Source organism: Amphiura filiformis, chromosome 11 (assembly GCF_039555335.1).
Source record: "Amphiura filiformis chromosome 11, Afil_fr2py, whole genome shotgun sequence".
Classification (NCBI taxonomy): domain Eukaryota; kingdom Metazoa; phylum Echinodermata; class Ophiuroidea; order Amphilepidida; family Amphiuridae; genus Amphiura; species Amphiura filiformis.
The window spans coordinates 18411466-18437843 of NC_092638.1; the positions used below are offsets into that span (position 1 = coordinate 18411466).

General features: G+C 37.2%; 1 protein-coding gene across 1 annotated transcript in view; it reads left to right on the forward strand.

Annotated features, from left to right (window-relative positions):
* The first annotated feature begins 3 nt into the window (after positions 1-3).
* The window catches only part of LOC140163525 (E3 ubiquitin-protein ligase RNF10-like), a 36743-nt gene continuing 10368 nt past the window's right edge, over positions 4-26378 (forward strand). Inside the window, exons 1-16 of the mRNA XM_072186839.1 lie at positions 4-442; positions 7717-7892; positions 10539-10735; positions 11838-11928; positions 12598-12655; positions 14381-14507; positions 15714-15859; positions 16988-17053; positions 17552-17586; positions 19074-19121; positions 20134-20197; positions 20523-20593; positions 21088-21364; positions 23582-23715; positions 24330-24447; positions 25804-25905. Of these exons, the coding sequence (XP_072042940.1) occupies positions 265-442; positions 7717-7892; positions 10539-10735; positions 11838-11928; positions 12598-12655; positions 14381-14507; positions 15714-15859; positions 16988-17053; positions 17552-17586; positions 19074-19121; positions 20134-20197; positions 20523-20593; positions 21088-21364; positions 23582-23715; positions 24330-24447; positions 25804-25905 (1888 nt within the window). The 5' untranslated portion in view covers positions 4-264. The remainder of the gene's footprint in view (positions 443-7716; positions 7893-10538; positions 10736-11837; positions 11929-12597; positions 12656-14380; positions 14508-15713; positions 15860-16987; positions 17054-17551; positions 17587-19073; positions 19122-20133; positions 20198-20522; positions 20594-21087; positions 21365-23581; positions 23716-24329; positions 24448-25803; positions 25906-26378) is intronic.

Below are 26378 nucleotides of genomic sequence, written 5' to 3' on the forward strand. Positions count from 1 at the left end.
TCTGGCGAGAATCGCCCGATTTCGACAGGTTAGGACATCGAGTGGTCCGGTATTTTCTCCAAATTGGTCGATTTAGACCAAATTTGGAGCCCAAGCGATACCAAAGCGACATTCCTTGTGCTTCACAGCACGATAAGTTAAGCCGTAGTGGCTTACCTTGCTCCTTTTATTTTCCTAAATAACCCCAAATTTCATCTGTCTATCAAACACAAATTCAGTTTGATATTTTTTTTTTTTCTTTTATGGAGCTCTGAAGAAGTTGAGATGAAGTCGTACAAGTTGAATTCCTCAATCAGTACCCAAGTGGGAGCAGCTCTGCTGCAACCCGCAATCTGCAGATCACACAGTGTAGTTAATGTCGGAAGGAGAGAGATGGAGAAGAAGGTTGCTTCACGTACAACAGCTGGTTCATCAGCAGGGAAGTCTCTGGATAGACAGCGAGGTAATTTTTTCATTGTGTTTTGTTATTCCGATTTTAGGTATCCTAGGTGAATTCAAATTTGCCATCAAATTGCATCGTTTTATATATCAAATTAAAGCCCTTGAGTAAACTAAGCCAAAACTGAAAACCTTTTTTTCATAGCACTTTCCGTAGCAAAGTTACATCTTGTCAAAGATTGACTTTCATCAAAAAGATTCCGCTAGCAAAATTCCCCAAAACGGCATATCGGGGGTGTTTCTAGATCTTAGTCTCATGGCGATGGCAGCTTTTTTAATGGAACTGCTATCAAAATCCTCTAAAATTCCATATGCGACTTGATTATCACCATAAAAATCATATATTTGGGTCAAGTGAAGTATAGAAAACATATTTATGTAGGTTTCCTTCACCCACCTATTCTCGAAAAAAATTCAAATTTCTATGTAAATATGCATTGTGTTGGGGCCCGGTCTCGGCGAATTCGCTGACTAGTAAATGTGTTAACTAAGGTTTGCCTAGGTTACCTACAGATTTCCTTTTACAAATTTTAAAGCATACTGCTTGCCGGCCAGTGCATATAATTTTGCACAAAGTCCAATGCACATGCTTAGCGTCGCGCGCGTATACAGAACAGTATGGTTAACGCTGAAAACATGGAAAAGGAACCTTGAAAAAATGGTGATCTTGAGTTTTGGGCGATCCTGACTTTTCCTTTTAGACCACCCGAGCTATATAATAAGGTACAAAACCTCCAGTTTAAAGTCCCCAGGAGTATTTAGGAGGTTTACCAATCCAAGATCCAAGAATTGCAAATTTATCATACTAAACTTTCGCAACAAGGTCAAGGTTAAACATGTTTTCAACTGTACAAACATACCTTTTATTCCATCGAACAAGCTTTATTTTGTTCCAAAATTCACGTTTTTATAGCTATTTTTTAACGTAAAAGAGCTGGTAAGAAAACCGGTGGTGCCAGCTCAAATGTTTTCGTGTATCACAAGCGCTTGATGTACGCTCGTTTTGACAGTAATTTACGCTAGCGTATCATGCATTTTCAAGCGCGTTTGCATGTTTCACATCGTTTTTCTGCGCGACGCAATTCTGCATAAATATTCAAGATGGCGGAATTTCTCGAAAAACGTGATGTATTTTACCCCGTAATTTCCCTCATTACTCAAAGCCCTGCCCTCTTTCACAATATTTTAGCTTCTTCGATATCATCGGAAACATAGATTAGTAATATTAGGTAGGTCACTGTATTTTAAAAGATTTATTTGATGATTTTTACGATGAAAAAATTGATGTTTTAAGCTTCTTTTCAAAAATTGGTTTTAGCTTGTTAAAAAACGGGTAAAAATCGTTTTTAGCTTGTTTGATATTTTTGCTTTTAGTTTAAAGCTTGACTCCTTAGATGAAACTTTTAGTTTAAGCTTGTTAGAATATTAAACCTTGATGAAATAGTAATATTTGAGCCCTATATAGCGAGGGTGGTCTAAAAGTCGGGATCGCCATCTTTTGCATCAAGATTCAAGGTTAACTTTCAAGGTTAACTTTTGTATCAAGGATAAACAAACAGTTGTCAAACACATTGAAATCAAGGTTTAATGACTATTGGAAGGAAGGCAGGGCTTCGATAAATGAGGGAAATTATGAGGGTAAAAAACAGGTTATTTAAAACACAACTGTTTGAAAGTACAAGTAGTTTTTGTCTCAAAAACAATTTAAAATTACCGGAAAAGCAAAAAACGGTACCTTTGTGAATCGTAAAATCAGCATCACTTCAGTCACATACTTAAATGATCAGTAGTGCCATACAGGCCTCGAAATAAGGCGGGCCCTCGGGCCCTCGGCCCCCGAAAATCAGTGAGGGCCCGCAAAAGATACAACCGGTGGGCCCAAAGCGCCCGCAAAATTTGTGGCAATTTTTTATCACTTACGGACTTAATCTTACTGCAGAATTCAACAGTCATGCAACACCAAAAATCACCCGACTATATTGCATTCTAAATTCACATTTCAGGAGAATTGAAGTAAATTCAAGGCCAAAAACATTGTTATTTACTTCAATCTTTAATAATATTTGATAGTTATGATGTTAAAGTAGGTGTAATAACTCTGTTTTTTCCCATAAAAGCTGCCGATATTGTGTTTTTTGGTACTTCCGGGATAGCACAATACACCACCATAATATGCATGTACAGCAGGTCATGAATATTAATGAGGTTCTGTCACTGTGGCAGGTTTATAATAGCACTGCACTTTTGCATATTAAATCACTTTTGATTTTGATAAAATTGGAGATATAAAGGAAATGAAAAAAGCCTGATTAACCTGGACTGATACTAATGACAATGTTTAAAAACAAATCAATTCAAAATAAAATAAAAACTTTTTTAAAAAAAACAAACAAAAAACTCTAAAATGGTTGCTTGCCCCATTTCTTTTTTCTTTGGGCTTCTCTCTTTCTATTCTTTCTAGTAATTCTTTATGTATTAATTAATTACCTAATAACTTAATTACTCCTACTTATTGAATAATCTATTCTATTCATTTGAATGTTAACATAATTATGGGTTATTTGTTTCTTTATTTTCTTTAGGCTCCTTCACCCGGTCACTCGCAAATTTTCCATGTTTACTCTTTTTTTTTGTGGGGTCACATAGGTTAAAATCAATGGCCCAAATTTGGGCCCCCAAAAATTTGTGAGGGCCCTCAAACATTTAAGATCAAGGGCCCAAATGGCCCTCAGAAATTCTGGCTTATTTCGAGGCCTGGTGCCATACTATTACGCTGCCTTTCGGTCGCATGTCACAAGTTCGTACCCTAAAAAGGTGGAGGTGTTACATTTTTCTAAATGGGGCGGAACGAAAAATGTTATACTGCAACAACCCCTTGTCCTATTGAGCTAGTTGAGGTCTCATTTTAAAGCTGAAGGATGGGGTAAAAATTGTGGAAAATGTCAATGAAACAGAAGTTTAAACAAAAAAATGGCAGCAGTTTACATTTGAAATTGCGGGGGTGGAGGAGCATGTGGATCAGGAGCAGGTGGATCAGGAGGAGGTTGAGTGTGCTGAGTGAATGGGAATGGAATGTTATTTTTGTCACACCCAGACCTGTTTTGCAATGAATATCTAAAACAGTACATACATAGATGGGGCTGTTTTAAATATTTAATTGTGAGTAACACATCAGAGTATTGTTCTGAAACATTAAAACATTTTCAGTATCACTACTTGTAAAGTGGTATGCTGATTTGCATGGAATGCACTTGTAATTCCTTATGTATTCTATTGTTTTCTGATATCGAATTTGAAGAAACCACATTTTGCCGTGCCCATGTAGCACGCTTATTAGTCACCCTACTATTATGCTAAAAGTATACATTTTCTGGGGTGAAATTTGCATTCAAAATTGTGTAGAAGTGTTAACAAGTTGTCCTTAACACTTCCTACGACAAAGTGATTCAGAAGTGAATCACTTGGGTCACGTGACGTTAAAACGATATTGCCTGCCTTATGTCGCCAGTCATTGTTCGTAAAACAATGAAAAAAATCGAAAAAATCACGATCAAAAAGCACCTAATTTTGCAATTGCTCTTCCGTCGTCATTTTTAGGTGTTTTTATCTCAAATCTAAAAATGTAAATTCAGACAAATTTTATTTTATAATATTGATGACCTTTAGCCTCTAGATAGCCTAAGTCCCTTGAAAATCAGTGTAAAGTAAGGCATGTCAACAGCTAAAAGACTCACTTTTCGCCGGAAGCTGGAAAATGTTTTTAGGAAAACAATCTAGAAACGCCGCTGTATTTTGGAAAATTCAACAATGTGATCGCGAAATGGCGAAGCGATGTGCAAACGCTGATCTAAACCGTGTTTTTCAAGATGAATCGGATGATAGTGAGAGTAAATTCGAAGGAAATTTACGGAAGAATGATAACAAGGGCAACTTTGGGAGAAGTTACAGCTGCTGACATCGATGAACAAGCATTGGAGCGTCTAAATATCATATGGGATGGCCACTGGGTGACATGCCCATTGTCCATACGTGGGTTTCAGTATCCATGCATTCATATGCGTGCGTGGTACTGCATTAGAAATAATTCGTGTAAGGACAGTTACTCTATAGCCTACCATAAAAAACATCGGGGCAACGCTGTATCATGCAGGCTACGTACCTCTGTATGTAAGTTTGTTATACATGTATTTCATTGTTCATGAGTCTGAGATTCATAAAAATAAATATTCAATTACAGTACGTACATGTACACAGATTTTTTAGTTCATCTCAACTCAAGTTCGAGATTTCGGTAACTGCAGTATCGAATTGTGCAAGTAATATTCATCGCAAAGAGCGTACATACGCAAAGCGTACAAGTGCGGTTTGTCCACACGCTATGCGTCTCAACCCATGAAAAAACATTGACGTCATCGTCAATGCTCTACACCGAACTTGAAAGTCATGATATTGAAAGCAGTGAAAGTTGGAGTGAACCAATGTATATACATGCAATGCATGCATACCCATGCACACTTTACATTCAGTGTTTATTTTATTGGAAAAAAATGGCTTTCGTAAATTGAGAGTGAAATACTAAAAAAAAAATAATAACGCTTACTCAAACTGATCAATTTCTATATTTTATTTGTATTTTTATTCAAAAACAATTGTATAAATAATATTCTGATACATTTGAGCAAATAATATAAACTCGACACAAAATCTACACAATGTAGAGAATTTTATTTGCAAAAATCAGTAAACGGCAGCTATTATAAAAGCACCCAAAAACACCCAATTTTTCAAAATTGCTGCCCTTGGTCGTAAAAATGTAGGAAGTGTTAAAAATTCAAAAAAATAATTTATTAATTTTACGTACTTTTTACGCACCCTGTATACAAGGCGCCTTTTATTGAAAGAGTCATTTATTGACTCCAAGATGTTCACAAACATGTTTGGAACATATTCTGATACAAAATATTCCAAAAACTCTATTCCAATGATGTGCAATGTAAATTGCTCGGATAATAGTCGAAAACGAGAAAAATGCATTTTAAGTTTCAAATTTACATTGAATCCTGTACATTAATTAGGCGGAAACTGTCCGTTTTCGCCAAAATGGAACATAATTTTTCTTCAAAAGTCATTTGTGAAATGAGGGAATTAAAAAAAAAAAATACATCAAGTTTTTTGAGAAATTCGCCATCTATGCAGAATTGCGTCATGCAGTAAATCCTGTCAAACGGGCTTGAAAATGCTTGCTACACGAGCGTAAATCATTGTCAAAACAAGCGTACATCAAGAGCTCATACTTGGCAAAGTGTTGGTGTTTGCATCACCGGTTTTGCATGCAGCTCTTTTACGTCAAAAATTGCGATAAAAACATATATTTTGGAACAAAATAAAGAGCCTTGTTCGAAGAAATAAAAGGTATGGTTGTATTGCTAAAAACACGTTAAACCTTGATGCGAAAGTTTAATTTGATAAATTCCTAATTTTAGCCTTAGCTCGGGTGGTCTAATAGTTCTCGCCGAAAAAAATATTGCCATGTTCATGTGTTGCAATACAAATTACAAACTCCCTACCTTCAATCATGACCAGAGAGTAAATAATGATTGATTGTTAGTTGCGATTGCCTGGATTTGATGTAGAAATTACAGGTAGGCCTACATGTATAGGCAAAAAGCACAATTTTTTGGAAGTAAAAAACAAGATCCAAACTATTAAAAATTCAAGCTAGAAAAGCATTTTTTCCCTGAAAAAATGGCACAAAATGACGAAAATACAAAGAAAAAAATCCTGTCGTCTGCCCTCTACATGCCTATAGATATTCGTTATTTGTCCGAACCATACATAAATTTATAAAGCTATGGAGTATCCATCTCAAGACTCAAGACTCATGTCAGAATTTCCAAAATTCTATCTTTATATTGTCAACAAAATTCAGGCATTGAGTTTTGCAATGTGACAGGTGTGCTGTAAATCGCACGCCTGGATAACCCGAGGTGTGCTTTTAGGTGTGCTGCAAATCGCACACCTAAATAAACCAAGGTGTGCTTTTTTCAAAACTGGTGTATGACTATGTATGATTTCATTTTCAGCTAAAACTTAGCAATTGTGACAACATACATGTACTTTTTTTAAATGGCCATGGTAAAAGCTCTGGGGTAATGAATGGTGTATACTGCATAGATGTCCCTGGACTTTGGACTTATTGCTAGTGTCATTTGTAATTTTTTTTTTTTTTAATTATTTTTTTTTTTTGGATTTAGAATGTCCCTAGAATGTCCCTGGAACTTTAGAATGTCCCTGGAATTTTTTTTTAATTAAAAAAAAAAATTACAAAAAGATTTTAAAAATTATAAATTCTTGTTTAAAATAGGCAAATTTGTAAATTATGTTCACATAATAATCTATGAATGATTTTAAAATGCATTTGTTTTGTATGCTTCTTTACTTCATAAATAGGTTGTAATGTGAACATCAATTATAAATTTGCCTATTTTGAACATGAATTTATAATTTTTTAATCTTTTGTAATTTTTTTTCAAGTTTTAAAAAAAATTAAAAATATTTCCAGGGACATTTTTAAGTTCCAGGGACATTCTAAATAAAAAATAAAAAAACTTAAAAAAAAAATTTTTTTTTTTTTTTTTTTTTTTTTAGGTGTGAAAAATCGCACCTCGGCGTATTTTCAGGCGTGCGGCGCGTGCGAATCGCACTCGCACGCCTTAAAACTCAATCCCTGAAAATTGCAGGCGCCCATCAAAGAAAAAATGACAAAACTTTCATTGAATTTATAGTCAAAATACTCCAATAATTCATTATAATGATATATGTATAAATTGGCCTAAACCTGAACTCATATTTGCAAAACTGAGTAAAAGTATGGCTTTTGCACAAGTCCATGTGGTTGTAATGGCTGTTGAATCCTGCACTTTACTGAAGTACGGTATATCAAGTACATTGTAGAACTTCATTTCATGGAATTTGGCGAACTTTTATGGCGTAAAACAACATTTTTATAGTAAGTACACTGCTTGCGAACACTCTTAAAAATCAAGATAATTGGTTAATAGTGAGAATCGCAGCTTGACTGAAAAGCGAGATTTTGTTTTTTGCCAGGCCTTATTTTATTTACAGGTCATGATTGGCTCCACGGTCCACCCATAATGGGCATGGCAAGAAGTGCAAATGTACCCTAAAGCAAAAATTAGATTGCAAAATCAGTGTACTTAACAAATATTGTTAAATAATGTTGTTGAATTGTAATTTCTACCCTCTCTTGAATTACAGACAATGGTCGTGGTAATGGGAATGGCGGAAGCCGCTTCCAGAAGAAGAGAGAGCCAGTACAGTGGAGCAAGGCCGGTAACGATGCAGGCCAACAACGCAAAGTTACATCGCAGAAGACCAAAGCCTTTGATAAGAGGCCCCGCAGTCGCAAGGACTGGACAGGAAGACGCGATGAGGTATGTCTAAAATCAAGGAATGAATCGCAAGCTATCACTAAAAAAACCTAATTAAATGAGTTATTTTACTCCAGCAGTTTGGATATTTAAAGCAAACTCAAACTATAAATATCGTAGGGGCTGCTAAGAATACGCAATTGCGTTATTTGCGCCGCAATTTGAGTATTTTGGATCCAATTGTGTTTTTTGACATTTTTGAAAAAATCTATAAAAAAATAAAAACAATTTTTTTGGCGATTTTTAATTTTTTTTTTTTCGCGGATTTGGAGAGTCCCTGGACCTAACAATACATCAAGTGCTACCATCATTAAATTTTTTTTTTTTTTTTAAATTGGAAAAAGATACAAAAAAATTACAAGTTTGTATCCAAATGGGACCAATTTGTAACTTGTGTTCACTTCAAAATCTATCTAAGATATAGACTTGTGTACAAAACCAATGCATTTTATATCTTCAATAGACTATGCAGTGAACACAAGTTACAAATCAGTCCCATTTGGATACAAACTTGTTTGTTTGTATCTTTTTTCCAATTTTTTAAAAATCAACCACAAATGATTGCAGTACCTCACTCTAGGTCCAGGGACTCTTTATGCGCAAAATATTTTTGTAAAAAACGCAATTTGTTATTTTTTAATTTTCAATTTTATTTTTTTTAAATTTTTTCTAATTTTTTTAAATGATGGTAGCACTTGATGTTAGGCCCAGGGACTCTCCAAATCCGCGAAAAAAAATTAAAAATCACAAAAAAATTTGCGTTTTTGGCGGGAAATTGCGGATTTTTGCATTTTTGGGAAAATCAGGGTGCGTTTTTTGGCCTCCAAAATTGCGTATTCTTAGCAGGCCTAAAATATCGCAATGGCTGGTAGAATATTGGGTCATATTAGAGGTGTGATTTTCGGGTAATTTTGTGCCCGGGTACCCGGCACATTTTTCAGGCGGGTAACTGGGTACCGAAATTGCAACAAAAAATAAATAAATAATTTGTATTTTGTAACATTTGTCCCTGGACCTAGACCTAAATGCTAGGATCATTCATGGTTGACCTAAAAAAAAAATTGCACGATGTTTTGTGTTTTTAATATAATGTAATCTCGGGCGGGTACCCTGGCTTAGGTCATATGTACAAAGAACTTACATAACAACTCAAGTTTGTTCTGCTTATAATTGGCAAAAAAATAAGATTCATAACACTGTTTAATGGTGCAGCACATAACGCTAGTTGTCAATGTGCATTGTCTAATGCGTGGCTGGACTTTATTGACATGCACACTAACAAAAACACAGAATAACTTTCGCTGAACTAGACTCAAGAAGCGCTGATAAGCATACTGATGCGCGGCCTAAGAGGTAACCACCCCAGCTGCAACATGGATATCTAAATTAGTGAACCAAAAAATGTACGGCAAGAAATTTCGTACCACATCAAAATTAGCTTTTCAATGTGTACACTGTACATGAAGTTAGGATAACGAAAACGACTGGTAAGTAGGTCAAGTACTATATGACCTTAGGGACGCACCATTAGACTTCAAGGGGGGGTGGAGGAAGTTGGGGTGGGGGCAAGATTTAAGTATGGCTTTGTGATGGGTTTTTTTTTTCGCCGCCAAAGGCGACAAGTTTTTTTTTTAAATTTTCATGCATTTATACAGTTTGGTGAGGAAAGGTTTTTTTTTTTTTTTTTTTAGTGTTGGTAGGAAAGTTTTTTTTTTTGCTCATGTAGTGGGGGAAGTTTTTTTTCAAAACTTCCTCCCACCCCCTTGAAGTCTAATGGTGCGTCCCTTAGACTGCGCTGCATTCCTTTTTTTTTTTTAGATAAACAATTCATACGTTTCCATGCATGAAACCATTTAAAATCTATGACGAAACACATCACATCTCCAGTGACTGCCCTGCCCAGAGAAAAAAGGACTGCGGTAGTTGGATATGACCTGTGTTACCCACCATATCTTAACACATAGACTCAACCTCTTTCATCTCGAATCTGAGATGAATGTTAATGAAGTAAAAATCAATGTGGGTGGTAAATCGTAACCAATAACAGATATGCAAGCATACATGTTTATGCATTAGCCCAACCCACTGTGTTCACTGAACCCAACCCACGTGGGGTAGCTCTATCTGTGTCATTCAGATTTCCTTTGACAGCTTAACCATCGCGTATATGTGCGCGACATCAAGCGTATACATTGGACCTTGTGCACAGAATACGCGTTGGACGGCTATTCAAACGGCTTAATTTGTAAAAACCACAGGATATGTGCATAAACAGCCAAGACTGCATTTTTAATGAGGTAACATCATACCCACTATAGAGTGCATAGTTCATTATATATTCGAAATACAGTAGACCAGTTTTCTCATGGATATCTGAGGTCAGAGAGATTAATTTAGGGAATGATAAATTAAACTGGTCTACTACAGTAGACTAATATGACCTGAGAAAATAAAAATGGAGGACAAGAAACGGCACCAATTTGTAAGTTTTCAAGTGAAAATACAGCTTATTTAGCCAATGTCAACATGGAGACAGATCATTAGTAGATTATTTTCCCAACACCTCAGTTATACTTCTCAATATAACAGTAATGGAAAGAAAAGTGCAAAATGTTAATTTTGGCTTCCTTGTTTGTTGTACATGTACAGGTAACACAGGTTCACAGGGCTGAGTTTGGTTCAGCCCTACCCCAAGGACCCAAGAAAATGAATCTGAATCACCTTATCAACTTCACCATGGCACCCAGAGAGGATACAAGAGGTGGGAGACTCGGTGCATGGAGAGGACGCAACAAATGGGGGATCAGGCATCCCAGATATAATAAGGAGCAGTTTCTACAAGCCAAGTAAGTTGTTAAAAACTGACCTGTACTCCATATACTGTGCTTTATAATGGTTATGAAGGGGACCAAAGAAAATTTGGCTATTAAAGCAGAATTCGAACCAGCGAACTCTGGTTTTGGATACCAGTGCTCTACCATTTGAGCTATCGAGCCCTATGATGGGGAGCGATCCCAAAATATTTTTCAGAGCAATGAAACTGTACGTTTAAAATTGCGATAAAAAAGATTTTTTGCAAGATAATTGAGCAGGCCTATCAAGCCTTAAAAACTTCCCTTTGTATATTACTGATCGCCTTCTTTACGACAGGGTGCTATGAATAATAAAAGTGGTCGTTTTAGCTTCTGTTTAGACAGCCGTACAATTTAAAGCAACGACAGATTCAAAATGGTGCACCAAATAGCTTCAATATTAAAGGGGTTTTGACAAATTTACTAACATTTCAAAGGGGGACTCCCCGGCCCCCTCAGACACCATCCTTTCATACAGAGTGTAATCCTAAACATGACATATAACGGGACTTTTCGTCAAATTTTGGTGTAGGCCTAGGCCTATATATTTTTTATCAGAAATTCCAAAAAGTAAGATACATGGGATCTCATGGGCATGTAATCAGAAATTCAAACTAAATCAGGCCTACCCCTTTGGAGACTATAGACCACATATATAGGCTACATACAATTAATTTGATCGCTTTATGAGAGTCTCGATATATCTCTATTTTCGAATCGAGCATGGCCGGGATATCCAGCCAAAATTCAAGTATAACCCATACCCCCCCCCCCCTGTGGCTGGGGATTACACCCACATTACAATGCAACCAGGGAAGCAACAGTAGAGGGGATTGAAACTTAAATTTATAAATTTGATTTGTGATTGCAGTGGGTCATCATGAACTTAATCATATCATAAATCAAAGTCTTATCATCTTGGTTGTAGCAGGTGATGCTCCAAGTTTGTGCTAACTTTTGGCCAGGTATCCATACCTTCAATCTCGAAAGAGTGACTCCAATATTGTTTAGCTCCCTAAACTTGTTGATGGTGTTTTATAGCCTACATGTACAAATCTGATTGTTTCTTATGACATTGGTTTGTTTCTTTGCACAGTTGCCAGTTTGTAGTGAAGGCTACAGGAGATTACACAGTACAGTCAGTTGACCCTGATAAACTTGTTGACTGGGACCTTATTGAACAAGTGGTAAGTTATTGCAAACACTATGGACCACAATAGCCTCACCCCAATGGCATAGTCCAATAACCTCAATTACATAATCATAGTGCAAAATTTGACCAAGTTGCAGAGTATGAGTTTTTGTACCCAAATTTTCAGAAGTAATTCAATGGATATACAAACGTATTGGGGTTAAAGAACTGTGCCCTCATAGATGAATATGTTGTGTTCCTAGTGAAATTAAGGCAGGCATTTTCAGTCAGGTTTTCAGGTACCCGACCGAGATTTCACTACCTGGGTAAGAGATTCGGCATCGGGTTACTGGAATTTTTTTAAGGTTAAATATTTTCCTGGTTTTGGAGTGTCCCTGGACCTAGAGACAAATGCTAGGATTATTCATGGTTGATCTACAAAAAAAATGTTTAGTGTTTTTAATATGCAAAGGGATAATTTCTGATCATGTCATACTCTATTGATGATTTCAAAATGCATTGAATTGGTATCCATTTTGATGGAAAATATATCCTGTTTTACCAAATAAAATATAGCTCAATCCTAATCCTTTTGTTGGACCTAGCTGTTCCAATGCACATACAATCTGTCTTTGAAGTTCGTGAGAACCATCCGTGGTATAGTGAAAACTCATTCCCAGGACAATATTTAATACATGTTTGTTTTATCTTTCTACCTTTACAGAGGATCTTCAGCCATGAAGTACCATCATGCCCAATATGCTTATACCCACCAGCAGCAGGTAAGCTCACTATATACCCAGCTATGTGTATCCTGCTTCAGCATGCGGAAACCAGGGTTGCCAAACCCACAATTTTGTAGCCCAATTGGGCGACTTTTGAAGATTTCCTGTCCCATAGAAACCAATTCGCTGTAAACGTACGCGTTGCACTAGTACGTTCACGCAGTACCTCATCATTGAACCGTATGTATCATGCTGATCACTCACATAAGATTAGTATCTTTGAAAAAAACGGTAAATTGTATTCAATCTATGATTGCAGACGTACAGGTGATGAGTCCAACCTGCTTATAGGGTGCAGGGTGATATATTCAAAATTTGTTTCAACCTATTGCCGTGGTAGTTACATCCTGTTACATCATCACTTTAACGGCGAATGGTTTTAAAAATTGGGTGACTTTTCAACATTTGCTCCTGTGAATTCGGTATTTTCGTATCCCATAGATACCAGTGGTTCAGAGATAAATCGCTTGACTGCTAGATTATTTGACCTGTGATTCAATCTGATATTTTTTGGCAACCCTAGCTGAAACGGTACACAAAAATAAGTCATTTGACTCACAGAGATGTAACCTTTCCGGAATTACCGTACCTGGAAATTTGGATCTGGGGCCATAATTAAAATAATTCTGTAATAATTTTTTTTGGGGGTAGGCTTTTTTTGTTAAACATTTCTGGAATTAATTGATGATATTTCGGCAATTTTCAGGTTTTAGACAAGTACCTGTGTTACATAATGTCATTCCTTGTACGTACAGTACACTATATGAAACCCTCACTTAGTCTTATTGCTATCAATTTTGTTTGAAAAAGAATAACAAATTACAAATTTGGCCAAAAATTTATATTATAGGAGCTTTAAACGATACTAGAGGAAACTGATTGGAAACGAGAACCGTGAACCCAATCAATGTGCTAGGAAAAATCAAAATCAAAATTTAAAGAATGTGCTGTCATGCATGTGAATTGAGCCTGTGATCTGCTGCATTCCAAGCAGACATTTAAATCACTATACCACTGGCAGGGACCACTTGTCATCTAATAACTCAAAACATTTTGATATCATTGTAATTGAATACTTATTATACAGTAATCGTTGGAGTATAGACCACTTGATATCATTGTTTATCAACAAAGACGAGGAACTGGTCTATCAATATGCTTGAACGAACAGCTACACTGTTCAATGGCTTTCTTGTACTATAAGAAATGTGGTAGTAGGCGATCTAAAATGCATGTGGCCTGAGCAAACTACAATGCGTACGCACACTTCAGGGCAAAGAACAATGGAAATTGCCATAATTTGCACACACATTGCTGGGCTAGAGCTAAATGGTAGTAGGATCATTCATGGTTGACTTTGCAAAAAAAAAATTAAATTAACATTCTGTGTTTTAGCAAAGTTATAATTTTATTTGTGTTCACTTCATAATCTATTATTGATTTCAAAATGCATTGGATTTTGTATCCATTTTGAAATAATTAATAGACTATGACATGAATACAAATTTTAACTTTACTATACATAGTGAAGACACAAAATGTTATTTTTATTTCTTTTTATTAGTCAACCATGAATGATCTTAGCATTTAGCTCTAGGTCCAAGGACACTTCAAAAACAAAATTATTATTATTATCATTATATTTTACATTATTCAACTTTACACACCAAAGACCTTCAACTCAATGATAACACTAATATTTTTCTTTGTTATTGTTTATAGCCAAGATAACTCGCTGTGGACATATCTACTGTTGGCCTTGTATCTTACATTACCTGGCCCTGGGTGATAAGTCATGGAGGAAATGTCCCATATGCTATGAAGCTGTACATACCAAGGATCTTAAAAGGTAATCTCAAGGTTTTGTTTGTGTGTGAATGTTTTATCAGCTTTGAACAGCTTCTCAACTAATAGGAGTTTAACTACTACTGCATTTGTAATTGGGCCTGGTAGCTGTGGCATAATACACTAAACTACAAAGCATATATCCCCCCCCCTTCCCCAAAAAATGAAAAGCAGCAGATCCTGTGCCATATACTGGGGTACCCAAAAAGGTGGCTTTGTTACATTTTGATGTGCAGTTTGGATTTCAAAACACTGTCTCTTGAGTATTCCTTCACTTAGAAGATTCAATTAGGTCTTAAATTGAGGCTAATTTATTCTATATTACTCATGTTTTTATCCTGTTTTAAAATATTTTTCAATTATTTTCTTATGACGTTTGGCATGAAATGTGCCAAGGGTGGCTGAGGATTAGGGGGAGGAGGATTAGGGGGAGGGATTCATATCGTAAATTTGATTTAAAACCCCTTTAAAAATTTGAATCTAGTAAAAAAATGTCTAAATGAACTCCCAGACATCTAAACCAAGTAAATAAATACAGAAGTTCATTTAAAAGACCAATACTTGCTCAGAATGATTGTAAATGTAGAAAAAAGAGGCGAGGTTACATCCTCCCTACTTTGTGATTGTTTTTGCCCGCACTCTCTCATTTTTTAACAGATTTCCATAAAAAAGGTGTCAAAATGCTCAGAAGGATGAACCACATCAAATGAGATGTGTAGGTAAAATGTTTGAACCATTTCATTTTTTTACTATGTAACACAAAGGTACCCCATGTTGTGACACAGGACCAGCAACAAAAGAAACACCCTCAATGGTGCGGTGCCCATTCTGAATTGAACTTTTCAGAGACTGATACAAAATCTATTTTTGCATATATTAACTTGGTATGCCTGATCCACTATAATTAATGCTCACTTCTCCATAATATTGGCGCCCCGTATGGAAGACATGAGTCCTTTAATCTTAATATCGGGAGTGTGAATTTCAAACGGGGTTACCTGAATTGAAGATTCCATTTGCCTCCTTTTGAGGGAGATTATGGTCATGTCTTTCGAAGGGGGAGGGGTAGTGTATATGGATTTCAACTGGAATGTCACTTATTACACAATATAAATGTTATTGTTTTCACTGCCTTCCTTGCCATCTAAAAACCATTAACTTATAAAAGGATGTTCTAAATTTGTCTTATTATTATAATTGTCTCTTGAAGTGTGGTTGCCATGGAAACCCACATGTACACAGTTGGTGACATTATCACTATGCGACTGATGAAGCGAGAGAAAGGATCCGTGTTAGTGCGCCCGCACATGCCTGGACGAGAAGATGGTCAGTCTAATCAGATGTACAGCTTACATGGTAAGAATGGAGTCATTTAGGGAGGGTTCAGTGGTGAACCCGTGGGGTGGGGGAGGTCAGTGGGACATCATTAATATGACACTCTTGAAGGAAAGTAATTTTGGAACGGTTCAGTGATGTGCCCCTGGTGGTGGGGGAGGTTAGTGGGACATCATATGTGACTCACTAAAGGGGGAGTCTTTTGGGAAAGGTTCAGTGGTGTGCCCTGGGGGGTTGGAGAGGTCAATTGGGACATCAATACTCTCACTAATGAAAGGAGAGTCATCTTGGGATGTGTATCGGGATGTGTATCTGTGGGTGGGGAAGGTCAGCAGGGTTGTCACTAGACTGAATTTCCATGATATTTGTCCAAAATACTCTCATGCGTCACTTTCCAGCTGTTTTTTTAGGGTAAAAAGTACAATTTCTCTACTTTAGTGCCGGTTGGCAAGTCCTCATATTCCCTTGAGTGCCGGTTGGTCTGCCTGAGTGCTGGTTACTACCGACCGGCACCGACCAGTGTAGTGACAACCCTGAAGGTCAGTGAGACTTCAGTACTATGCGACTCATGAAAGGAGGGTCATTTTGGGAGAGTTCAATGGTGGGCCGCTGTGGGTGGGGAAGGTCAGTGAGACATCAGTACTATGCGACTCATGAAAGGAGGGTCATTTTGGGAGAGTTCAATGGTGTGCCGCTGTGGGTGGGGGAGGTCACTGGGACATCATTACTATGCGACTCATGAAAGGAGGGTCATTTTGGGAGAGTTCAATGGTGTGCCGCTGTGGGTGGGGGAGGTCACTGGGACATCATTACTATCCGACTCATGGAAAGAGGAAGGACACAGTACAACCATACATGGCAGATAAGGAAGCTAGTCAATCCAGTGAGATGTATGTCTTGCATGGTAAGATTGCAGTCATTTTGGGAGGATCCAGTGGTGTGCCCCTGGGTGGGGAGGTGAGTGGGGCATCATTACTATGTGACTCATGAAAAGAGAAAGGATCAGTGACAGAACATGCCAGGTAAGGAAGCTAGTCAATTCAATGAGATATATGTCTTGCATAGTAACATTGGACCCTTGTACTTGGCACTTCAAGTAAACAAATAAACAAACAAGTAAACAAAGACCATCTGTATTTTCCTTTCCAGATGATACATCCAGAGTCTGTTTTGCCAAATTGCTAATCGCTTCCAGTGAAGAAGTGGGAACGCACTGTAAGTAGTAGTAGTTAGTGTGTTGTTGCTCTGCATAGGTGAGAAGGTGTGTGGCATGTGAGATGTGGGTATGTGCACCCATGTATAATTGGTATCAGCTTAGGATGGCAATGTGTTTTCACACTTACATCATAAACAGCTGCATACCAATCCACCCGTAGACCATGCACTTTTACATGCAGTGGGCTAGAAGCAATGCATAATTGCATTTGAGCCATGGGGCCCTCTTGGGAGGTTCCTGTATGTCTGCAATTTGTACCCAAACCGTGCATATTGGTGCGTGTGTAAGGACAAAACACCACCTGCAAAATAAATCGGCAAGTTATGTTTTATTTTCACAGCTTGTAACTTAGAAAATAAAGAAAAAAAATATTTTTGTATTGAGATCAAGAGTTAAAATCTTTCTTATATGGATTACCAATACAGATGAACTTTTATGCTAAAATTCTTATCATTTATTATTGTTGTGTTTCTTTATGTGTGTGGTTTTTTTTTCAGGTGATCGAGCCAGAAATGAAGGCACTTCAGAAGCAGCTAGCTGAAAATAAGGGGGTAAGAGGCTTCTCTGTAAATGTGTTCATATAATTCCACTATTATACAAGTGGTGATGTACAGCATTTTGCAAAGATCTTTGGTCCTGGTAAAGCTGTATTCAATCTCTGTTTGTCTTCCTGTCCATAAGCCTATCAAAAATACCATTCATGTTTTGAGTGCTTGCCTTGTATGAACACAGAGTGCTAGTTATTTTTACAACTTGGATCTTAATCAATTGAGAACAAAAGCTATACAATTAGCTTACAATAAGGTACAATATTGCTAAAACTGCGGTTAAGGTGCCAAATTGTGTTCAGTGTATACCACGGCTTCACCAAAATATATGACTCTTTAACTTTAGATCCCGGTACCCCAGGTCAACATAAAAAGTGGTAACCATGTGTGTTCTTCCTTTTTTCAAAACCCCCCTTTTCACTGATTTTTCATTGATTTTACCCCCCTTTTTTTGCCAAATCACTGACAAAATCAGGGTAAAAAATAACCCCTTTTCAAGGTTTTCAATGAGAAGATTTCCAGACACCCCTTTTCAATGACTCCAAATATTTTAAACTGAGCTTGAAATTTTCGAAAAAAACTCACGGATTGCATGATAGGTTCCAAATTCGGCAGCTTTGTTAGTTTGACACATGTCAAAAGCTTACTTTGATTTATTTACTTCACGAACGAACCGGCGCACGCCAAACTTCAAGTGCAACAGGGGAAGAGAAACAACGATACAAAATAAAACTTACATGCATCAGAATTCTAATCACTCGGTCGGTCGTAGAATTCGCTCCAATCACTGCCAATGTTTCCCGCAATGTTTTCAATTCACCACATGGAAAAGTGTATACGGCAGCCAAAACGGTTACATCTAACACCATCGATGTTCGCGTCGCTCATTCAGCTCTCTTCAAAACGTGCGGGAGCATACGTGCAACACCCACTAGACAACTATATCGGGAAACCGCCGTGCCAATAGTAAAAAAGCTGCCTTCTGACGCTCTCGCTGTGACGATTGAGGGCGGAATCAATGAAATGCCAGAGGATGGAGGCTGAAGACATCGATCGAGCGAACCTGTGAAATACCCCTTTTTTAAATTTCGCGGAGACAATGCTCAGAATACCCCCTTTTTCGCGATTTAGGGTCCGCGATTTCAGTCAACAAAATACCCCTTTTCCGCGAAATTTAGAACACACATGGTTACCACTTTTTATGTTGACCTGGGGTACCGGGCTTTAGATCACGGTTTTGGATATTGTTTGAAAGTTTGTTTTCTTTACGAGTTGATGGAGCAAGGAACATCAATAGGTATTGGATGGTTTATCAAGGAGTGTTCCTCCATTGGTCTAAATGTACTAAATTGTGCTTTCACTGCTTATATAACACATCGGCAACACTGACTGGGTTCAAATGAGGTTTTATTACAAGGTCAAACAAAGGTGAATTGTGTCTAAATTCTCCCTTTTAATGATTTGATTTTAGGATGATCTGGAATGTTCATTCATCCAAGAGGCTATTGATCAACTACAGGTGAGTATTCTGAATTGAACGACAAATTTATGTTCTTTCTTCAAGTTCAGCAATAGACACTCTGTGGCAGGAACACTGCAACTTTGATACAGTTTTAACCCCCCTGAGCACTACCTGCCGATCTAACATTGCCTCTGATTGGTCAATTACGTGATCAGAATGGAGCTTTGCAAATAATTCACCTCAATTTTTTTTGTGTGGTGAAATTATTCTAACAATGTTGCTGATTGGTCCAATGAAAACTTCTTTTTGACCAATAGGCAGGTAGTTCTCATGGGGTTATCACATTTTAAATACATTTTACAATAGATGTATGTCCTGTAGTAAGTTCCTAATTAGTGCACTTTGCATGGCGATACTTAAACTTCAAAATCAGTATATGGTTTGACCTTTTGCGTTGTTTTTAGCCATTACATGTTAATTGCATTTTACATGTTCAAAATGTCAAACTTTATATTGGCCTTCAGAAGATTGATCACCAACACTAGTAACATTTTGTGCGGAAGAAATCTGAGCTAATCCTGATGACAGCTGGACAGTTTTATATACATGTTTGACGGCAAACTTTTTAGTCAAAACCCTCCTCTGTTGTAAAAATACCATTAAATTGTGTGTGTATGTAATTAGTGAGATGCAAGTATTGATTTTAAACTGCTGCATGCTTGATCTCTTTACAGTAGTCTTAAGAGACTACATTCTGTATTTTCCATTTATGTTTTTATCTCAGTATTTAATCAAATATGTCAACACAGACTTTGTTCAGCAAACCATGTGTATGTGGCAGTGTATTTGATGACTTGACTTTAATGTTCTAGGCACAAGAAATTTCTGTTTAAAAATGAATTCAGTGGGTTTTTTAGTCTAAATTTCCATAGCTTTATTTAATTTCAGCCTGTTTTTGGTACTTTCTGCACAATTTCATGTGCATTTTAAGTTTTTTTTTAGGAAAGTGCAGTCTCATACCTGATTTTCAAAATCATATTGAAGTCTATTGTGTTTTATGTTAATCTAGGCTAGAGAAACGGAGGTAACAGGTATCAAGAAAGCCACAGCTCAAGCTACATCTTTACTTCAAGGTAACCCCTTTTGTTTGTGTGATGTTAAAAAAGTTAAGTTCTAAGTTGCCAAATAAGTTTTTTGCATAATTTTGCAGGTGTAAAATGTGAATTTAAATTTTTAAAATTGTAAAATTTAAAATGCAGAATACGATGTGTACCTTCAGACTATTTCATCATGCGCACAGCAAATTATGATTCTTTCAGATAATTGTATGACTCCAATTTGTGTGTAGTGTGAGGGTTTGGATGTACAATGTGGCATCTCTGTGCAGGTGATTCCTTGTAGTTTTCTGTTATCTTCCACATTTCTCTAATGTGATGTTTATATTTTGTTTATCATCAGATTTGGAGTTGGCTAGCAAAGAAAAAGAGGAAGATGATGACATACATATCCAAGACAATCCTGTCAGCACTGTAAGTAGGATGTTTCCTTAATTGTGTCCAAACCTAGCTGGCTGATAATAGACCGTAGAAATATTGTGACCTTTCTGCAAAGTATTGTCTATGTCAAAAATGTAAACAAGCACCAGCATAATGTTTTTTGACACTTTTCACTCAAAAAGTTTAGAGCACTAATTTGCATATTTTAACCACTCCCTATTATAATTGATTGACTTTTTTTGTGAAGGATGTTGGAAAAAGATTTTTTTTTTTTGAGATCCAAATTTCTCTCACTTTCATATGCCCTGTTTTGCCCCATACATTATAGCTACGATTATTCACCCTTTGCCACACAACACTCAAGCTCAAAATAACTTGGTTTACATTGAAATCTTAGTAAAGTTTTACATAAGTAATACCCAGCACTCAAAATCTGCCATATAGAAAATGTTCTGCTGCACAAGATTGAATTATTTGGTCATTTGACAACAAGCTCTATTAATTTTATGTTTTATATCCTCTCTTAGCCTTCCATTGTGTATGCCTCGGCATTCTCAGACGAGGAAGCAGACCCTGAGGCTGATGAGGACTTCAAACCCAAGTCTCCAGCGTTTGTCATTGAAGAACCAGCAGAAGCTCTGCCACGGCGATCCTCCAGTCAGAAGGATGAAGAGGAGGTACCTAGTCGCTCTAGCACACCGGATATAAAGGAGCGCAGGGAGAGTGATGATGCAGAGAAGATGAGTGATGCTAAGGCGTTGAATAATGGTCCTGATAAGAACAGAGCCTATTATTTCTATCAAGGTATTGGGGTTTGGCATGATAACAATTATTTACTTCATGAATTTGTCCCAACTTAGTACAGTTCTTTAAAAAAAAGAATCTTTGCTAAATCTGTTATGGAGAGGAGCTTTATTAATGTATTTGATTTTCTTTTGACCTTGCCTAACAGCATACACAAGAGAGTGATCACTTAAGGGGGTACTACACCCCTGCCAAATTATGTGCCTATTTTTGCATTTTTCTCAAAAATTATAGTGCATTGATGACAAGTAAGATATGTATATTATAGGGGCAAGGGCTACAACTACTGCACAGGCAATTTTATTTCAGCACAGACAACAGTTGTGGAGTTACAGTCAAAAATGAGGAAAACCACTATTTGATCAATAAATCAATAACTACTTGCCTTGAGTTGCTGAATTTTCAGTGCAGTAGTTGTAGTCCTTGCCCCTATAATATACATATCTTACTTGTCACCAATGTGCTATAATTTTGAGAAAAATGCAAAAAATAGGCATAAAATTGGCCAGGGGTGTAGTACCCCCTTAAGAGGAAACAACACATCTGGATTTATTCATTAAACATTACAACAAGCTCAACATTTGATGGCAACACATAATCCATGATAATTGAAGTGTACAACTCCCCAAGGTCCAGACAAGCGTTAAAGAATATTGTGATATAGTAAAATGTATAAACATTTAGTAAATATTGCTGGTAATAGTTACTGCACAATAACAGATGTTGGCTACTTCCCTGGACGAAGCTGGCGTAGTCAATCATTCTTCCTCTTTAAAGGCATATGATAAAATGTCATGTTCACCAAACGGTTCAGGTGTATCAGTTCAAATATGGTCTATTAAGGGGGTACTACACCCCTGGCCAATTTTGTGCCTATTTTTGCATTTTTCTCAAAAATTATAGCACATTGGTGACAGGTGAGATATGTATATTATAGGGGCAAGGACTACAACTACTGTACTGAAAATTCAACAACTCAAAGCAAGTAGTTATTGATTTATTGATCAAATATTGGTTTTCCCTCATTTTTGACTGTAACTCCACAACTGTTGTCTGTGCTGAAATAAAATTTCCAGTACAGTAATTGTAGTCCTTGCCCCTATAATACACATATCTTACTTGTCCTCAATACGCTATAATTTTTGAGAAAAATGCAAAAATAGGCACAAAATTGGGCAGGGGTGTAGTACCCCCTTAAAGGAACTTGAGTTTCGTGTTATTCTGGTAGTATAGCTGAGCTACTTAAATTGAGGTAGTGTCCAAATGTTTCCAACCCCACAAGTTCATTGACAATATGATTGAAGACACCAATGCAAACGGGTCCCCTGAGGTCCACCGGCTGAAGAGTTGAGGTCTTGAATGTCTTTTAGCAGGGTGTTGAGGCTTTCAAATAATTACGGTGGATTTCCAGAGCACAGATGACAGATGTGTACATTGGACGTGAGTGAGGCAGAACAATGTTGATGTGATGGATTTGACAGGGATGAGATTCTTCCTCGGTTTTTCTTCCCTATACAAAAGTATAGGAGATTTATTATTTTTCCTCCTTTTTGGTGCTTTTCCTCTTCTTTGATTGAACCTCTCTCTCATGCCTGATTTTAGATAAGGGCTTGAGCTAGTAGTGTCTGTAATACTAGAATTCAGGTGTTTTTTTCTTGTCATTAACCCAAACTTCGCTGAGGCTTTTTACCAAAGGGGAAGGAAGGAAGAAGATAAAGAGAATTTTCATTTTCTCAGGTGTGGTTTTGAACCCGACCCCCCCCCCTGGATTCTAGGCACACGGGCGGCATACCTTGCCACAGGGTGATTACCTTGGCTGGTCATGCTTTCGGTGCCCATATGTGCTTTTGCATGATGACCCATTTGTACCGCATGGAATACTAGCGCTCGCAGTAGATTGCTGCTGTATATTTTTGTGGCTTAATGTAGATTGAAATGAGTACAAAATTAAACAAGCCTAGTATTCTGGTTAACAAAGTTCCTTGTATCTGATCCAGAAAGTTCACTTACTTGTGTACGTTTCAACAACACCTGTTGTCTTTATCAACACTTGACTGGTTAACAAGGAACTTTGTTAACCAGTTTACTATACCGATCCTGATGAATCTGTTCAATCATAAAGCCTAGTATTGGTTCAGAAGTTCTTCAGATACATTGTAGCTCTTAATTAACTGGTAGCCTAATTGTATCTGTTTTTCATGTTTTGCGTATTTTCAGCTGAGGATGGTCAGCACCTGTACATGCACTCAATCAACATCCGTTGTCTCATCCTGGAGTACGGCAGCCTAGACAAGTGTCCACCTACTGTACAGGCCAGGATTGTCACCATTGAACACATGTCTATTGATCCGGTATGTTGACGTCTCACATTCATAGAGCTCATACTTCTTCACATCTTAAAGGGACATTTCATGATCCACAACATTGTCCACTCGGGATTAGGGTGGGCCAAAATAAAAATGTCTTCCCGGTTTTGGTGGGGGCAAAGATGTAAAAAAATTCATTTTTACGCTGTATTAATGGTGGGATATATACAAATAACATTTTTTTACATGTAAAGTCTTTCAAGTTTCAAAAAAAGGGTTTTTTGGGTCTTATCGCATGCGTACCGCATATAAACTTTGGCACTATTTTGGCCCATTATCGGGGTGAGTTTTAGTGAGAAACAGGCTCATTTCCACTTTCCTTTGAATTCTATTCCCAATTTTCTCTTTCATTTTTGTCAGGAGGCAGATACACTAAGCAATAGAGGGGTATAAAATTGTGATTAAAATGCAGATGATTTATTGGAAAGTAGACATTATAAATAGACAGTATAGACACAATGCTTCTAATCTAATCACATAATTTTATTTGTAAATAATAGAATATTATTTATAAAAAAATTGTGATATATATTACTTGTGATATCTTACTTCATTCCCTAGTTAGCATTGGTAATATTTTCCACTTTTTTCATTCCCAGAATCTGCGTCGCCGTCTCAATTTTCTGCAGCATCTGCCAGTCACCTGTGAATTTGCTACTTGTGAGCTGGAACTCAAATCACCACTACTGTCCAAGTCAACCCTGCAGAATTTTTCAGGTAAAATTGTCAGTAAAATTGTACAATTTGTCAGACCACACTAGTGTTATTGTTATGCCTCCACCATGAGGCATACTGTTTTTTGCAATGTCCGAGCTTCCATCCGTCCGGATGCTGTATCTCTGGCATGGATGGGCGGATTGACTTCAGATTTTGAGGATAGGTGGGTCATGGTCAAAAACTGAGTGGGGTTTAAGGTCATATACTGAGGTCAAAGGTCACTCTGAGGTCAAATTAGCAAAAACTGTCATATGGTCATGAAACTTAGTGGGTACAGTCAACATTTAGAGCCAAATTTTTTGGAAGGTCATTTTGGGGTCATCCAGGGTCACCAAGGGGTCATATGAGGTCAAATTACTAAAATTGTCATATTGGCATGAAACTTGGTGGGTACAGTCAACATTTAGAGCCAAATTTTTGGAAGGTCATTTAAGGGGTCATCCAAGGTCACCCAGGGGTCATCTGAGGTCAAATTACTAAAAACTGTTGTATGTGCATGAAACTTGGTGGGTATAGTCAACATTTAGAGGTCATATACTGAGGTCAAAGGTCAATCTGAGGTCAAATTAGCAAAAACTGTCATATGGTCATGAAACTTAGTGGGTACAGTCAACATTTAGAGCCAAATTTTTGGAATGTCATTTCAGGGTCATCTGGGGTCACCCAGGGGTCACCTAAGGTCAAATCAATAAAATTGGTTGTATGGGCATGAAACTTGGTGGGTACAGTCAACATTTAGAGCTAAGTTTTTGGAAGGTCATTTTGGGGTCATCCAGGGTCACCAAAGGGTCATCTTAGGTCATGGGCACGAAACTTGGTTGGTACAGTCACCATTTGAGAGTCAAATTTTGGAAGGTCATTTCAGGGCCATCCAAGGTCACCCAGGGGTCATCTGAGTTCAAATTAAAAACTGTCGTATGGGCATGAAACTGTGGGTACAGTCAACATTTAGAGCCAAATTTTTTTAAGGTCATTTCAGGGTCATCTAAGGTCAAATTAATAAAATTGGTCATGTGGGCATGAAACTTTGTGGGTATTGTCACCATTTAGAGCCAAATTCTTTAAAGGTCATTTTTGGGTCTTAGGTGGAGGCGTCACGGTCGACGCTGTGCGTCGAAAACCGTGACATCCGAGAACAGCGGTTCATCTAGTTTTGTTTTGTTTTTATGTCAAGACATATCAAGGCATTACACAGCTTTGATCATTACCGTAAAGCGACAGGTTGCCGCCTAGATAACTGCTAACCTCGTTTTGAAGCTGGTCTATTTCACAATTCCTAGAATGTGAGGCTGGAGTGCATTCAATGTGTAAAGTTAAGATTTATATTCTGTATTTTCTTTGTATATGTCTATCTAGGTGAAATCTTGAAGAGAAAGAAGACGCGTGACCGGAAAGCAAGAGATGAGAAGCGTAGAGAACGCAAGATACAGGCTGAAGAAAATAAGAAATCGGGCAACTGTAAGTTAGTGATTTGAATACTTGAACAGTCAAATATACAGCATGTAGTAGTTGATTAGGCGAGTAAAAATAAAAACATGTTTCTCATCCGGGTTTTCAAAAAGGAGGATGAGGGCTTTTTGTTTATTTATTTTTTATCGAACAATAGGTGTAAATAACCATATTAGGCCCTGTATTTAGCAAATAAAATAATGCCTGAAAAAAAAGGGGGGCATTTTTTATTTTATTGTTCTGGTAGGTACGCCCCCTCTAATGATCACAAAAACCATCCTAAAGTGTATCTTTTATATTAGGAAGGCTATACAAAGCATCTCAAATTCCTTGACATCTTGTTTCAAAAGATAACTGATTACAAATTAATTTTATTTATTAAGCTGCCTCAAAAAAGGAAGTGAGAGGGGACGAGAAACATATTCTTTATTCTGCCTTATAGCCAACTCCTGTGAAGCCTATATCATAAATGGTAATTATTG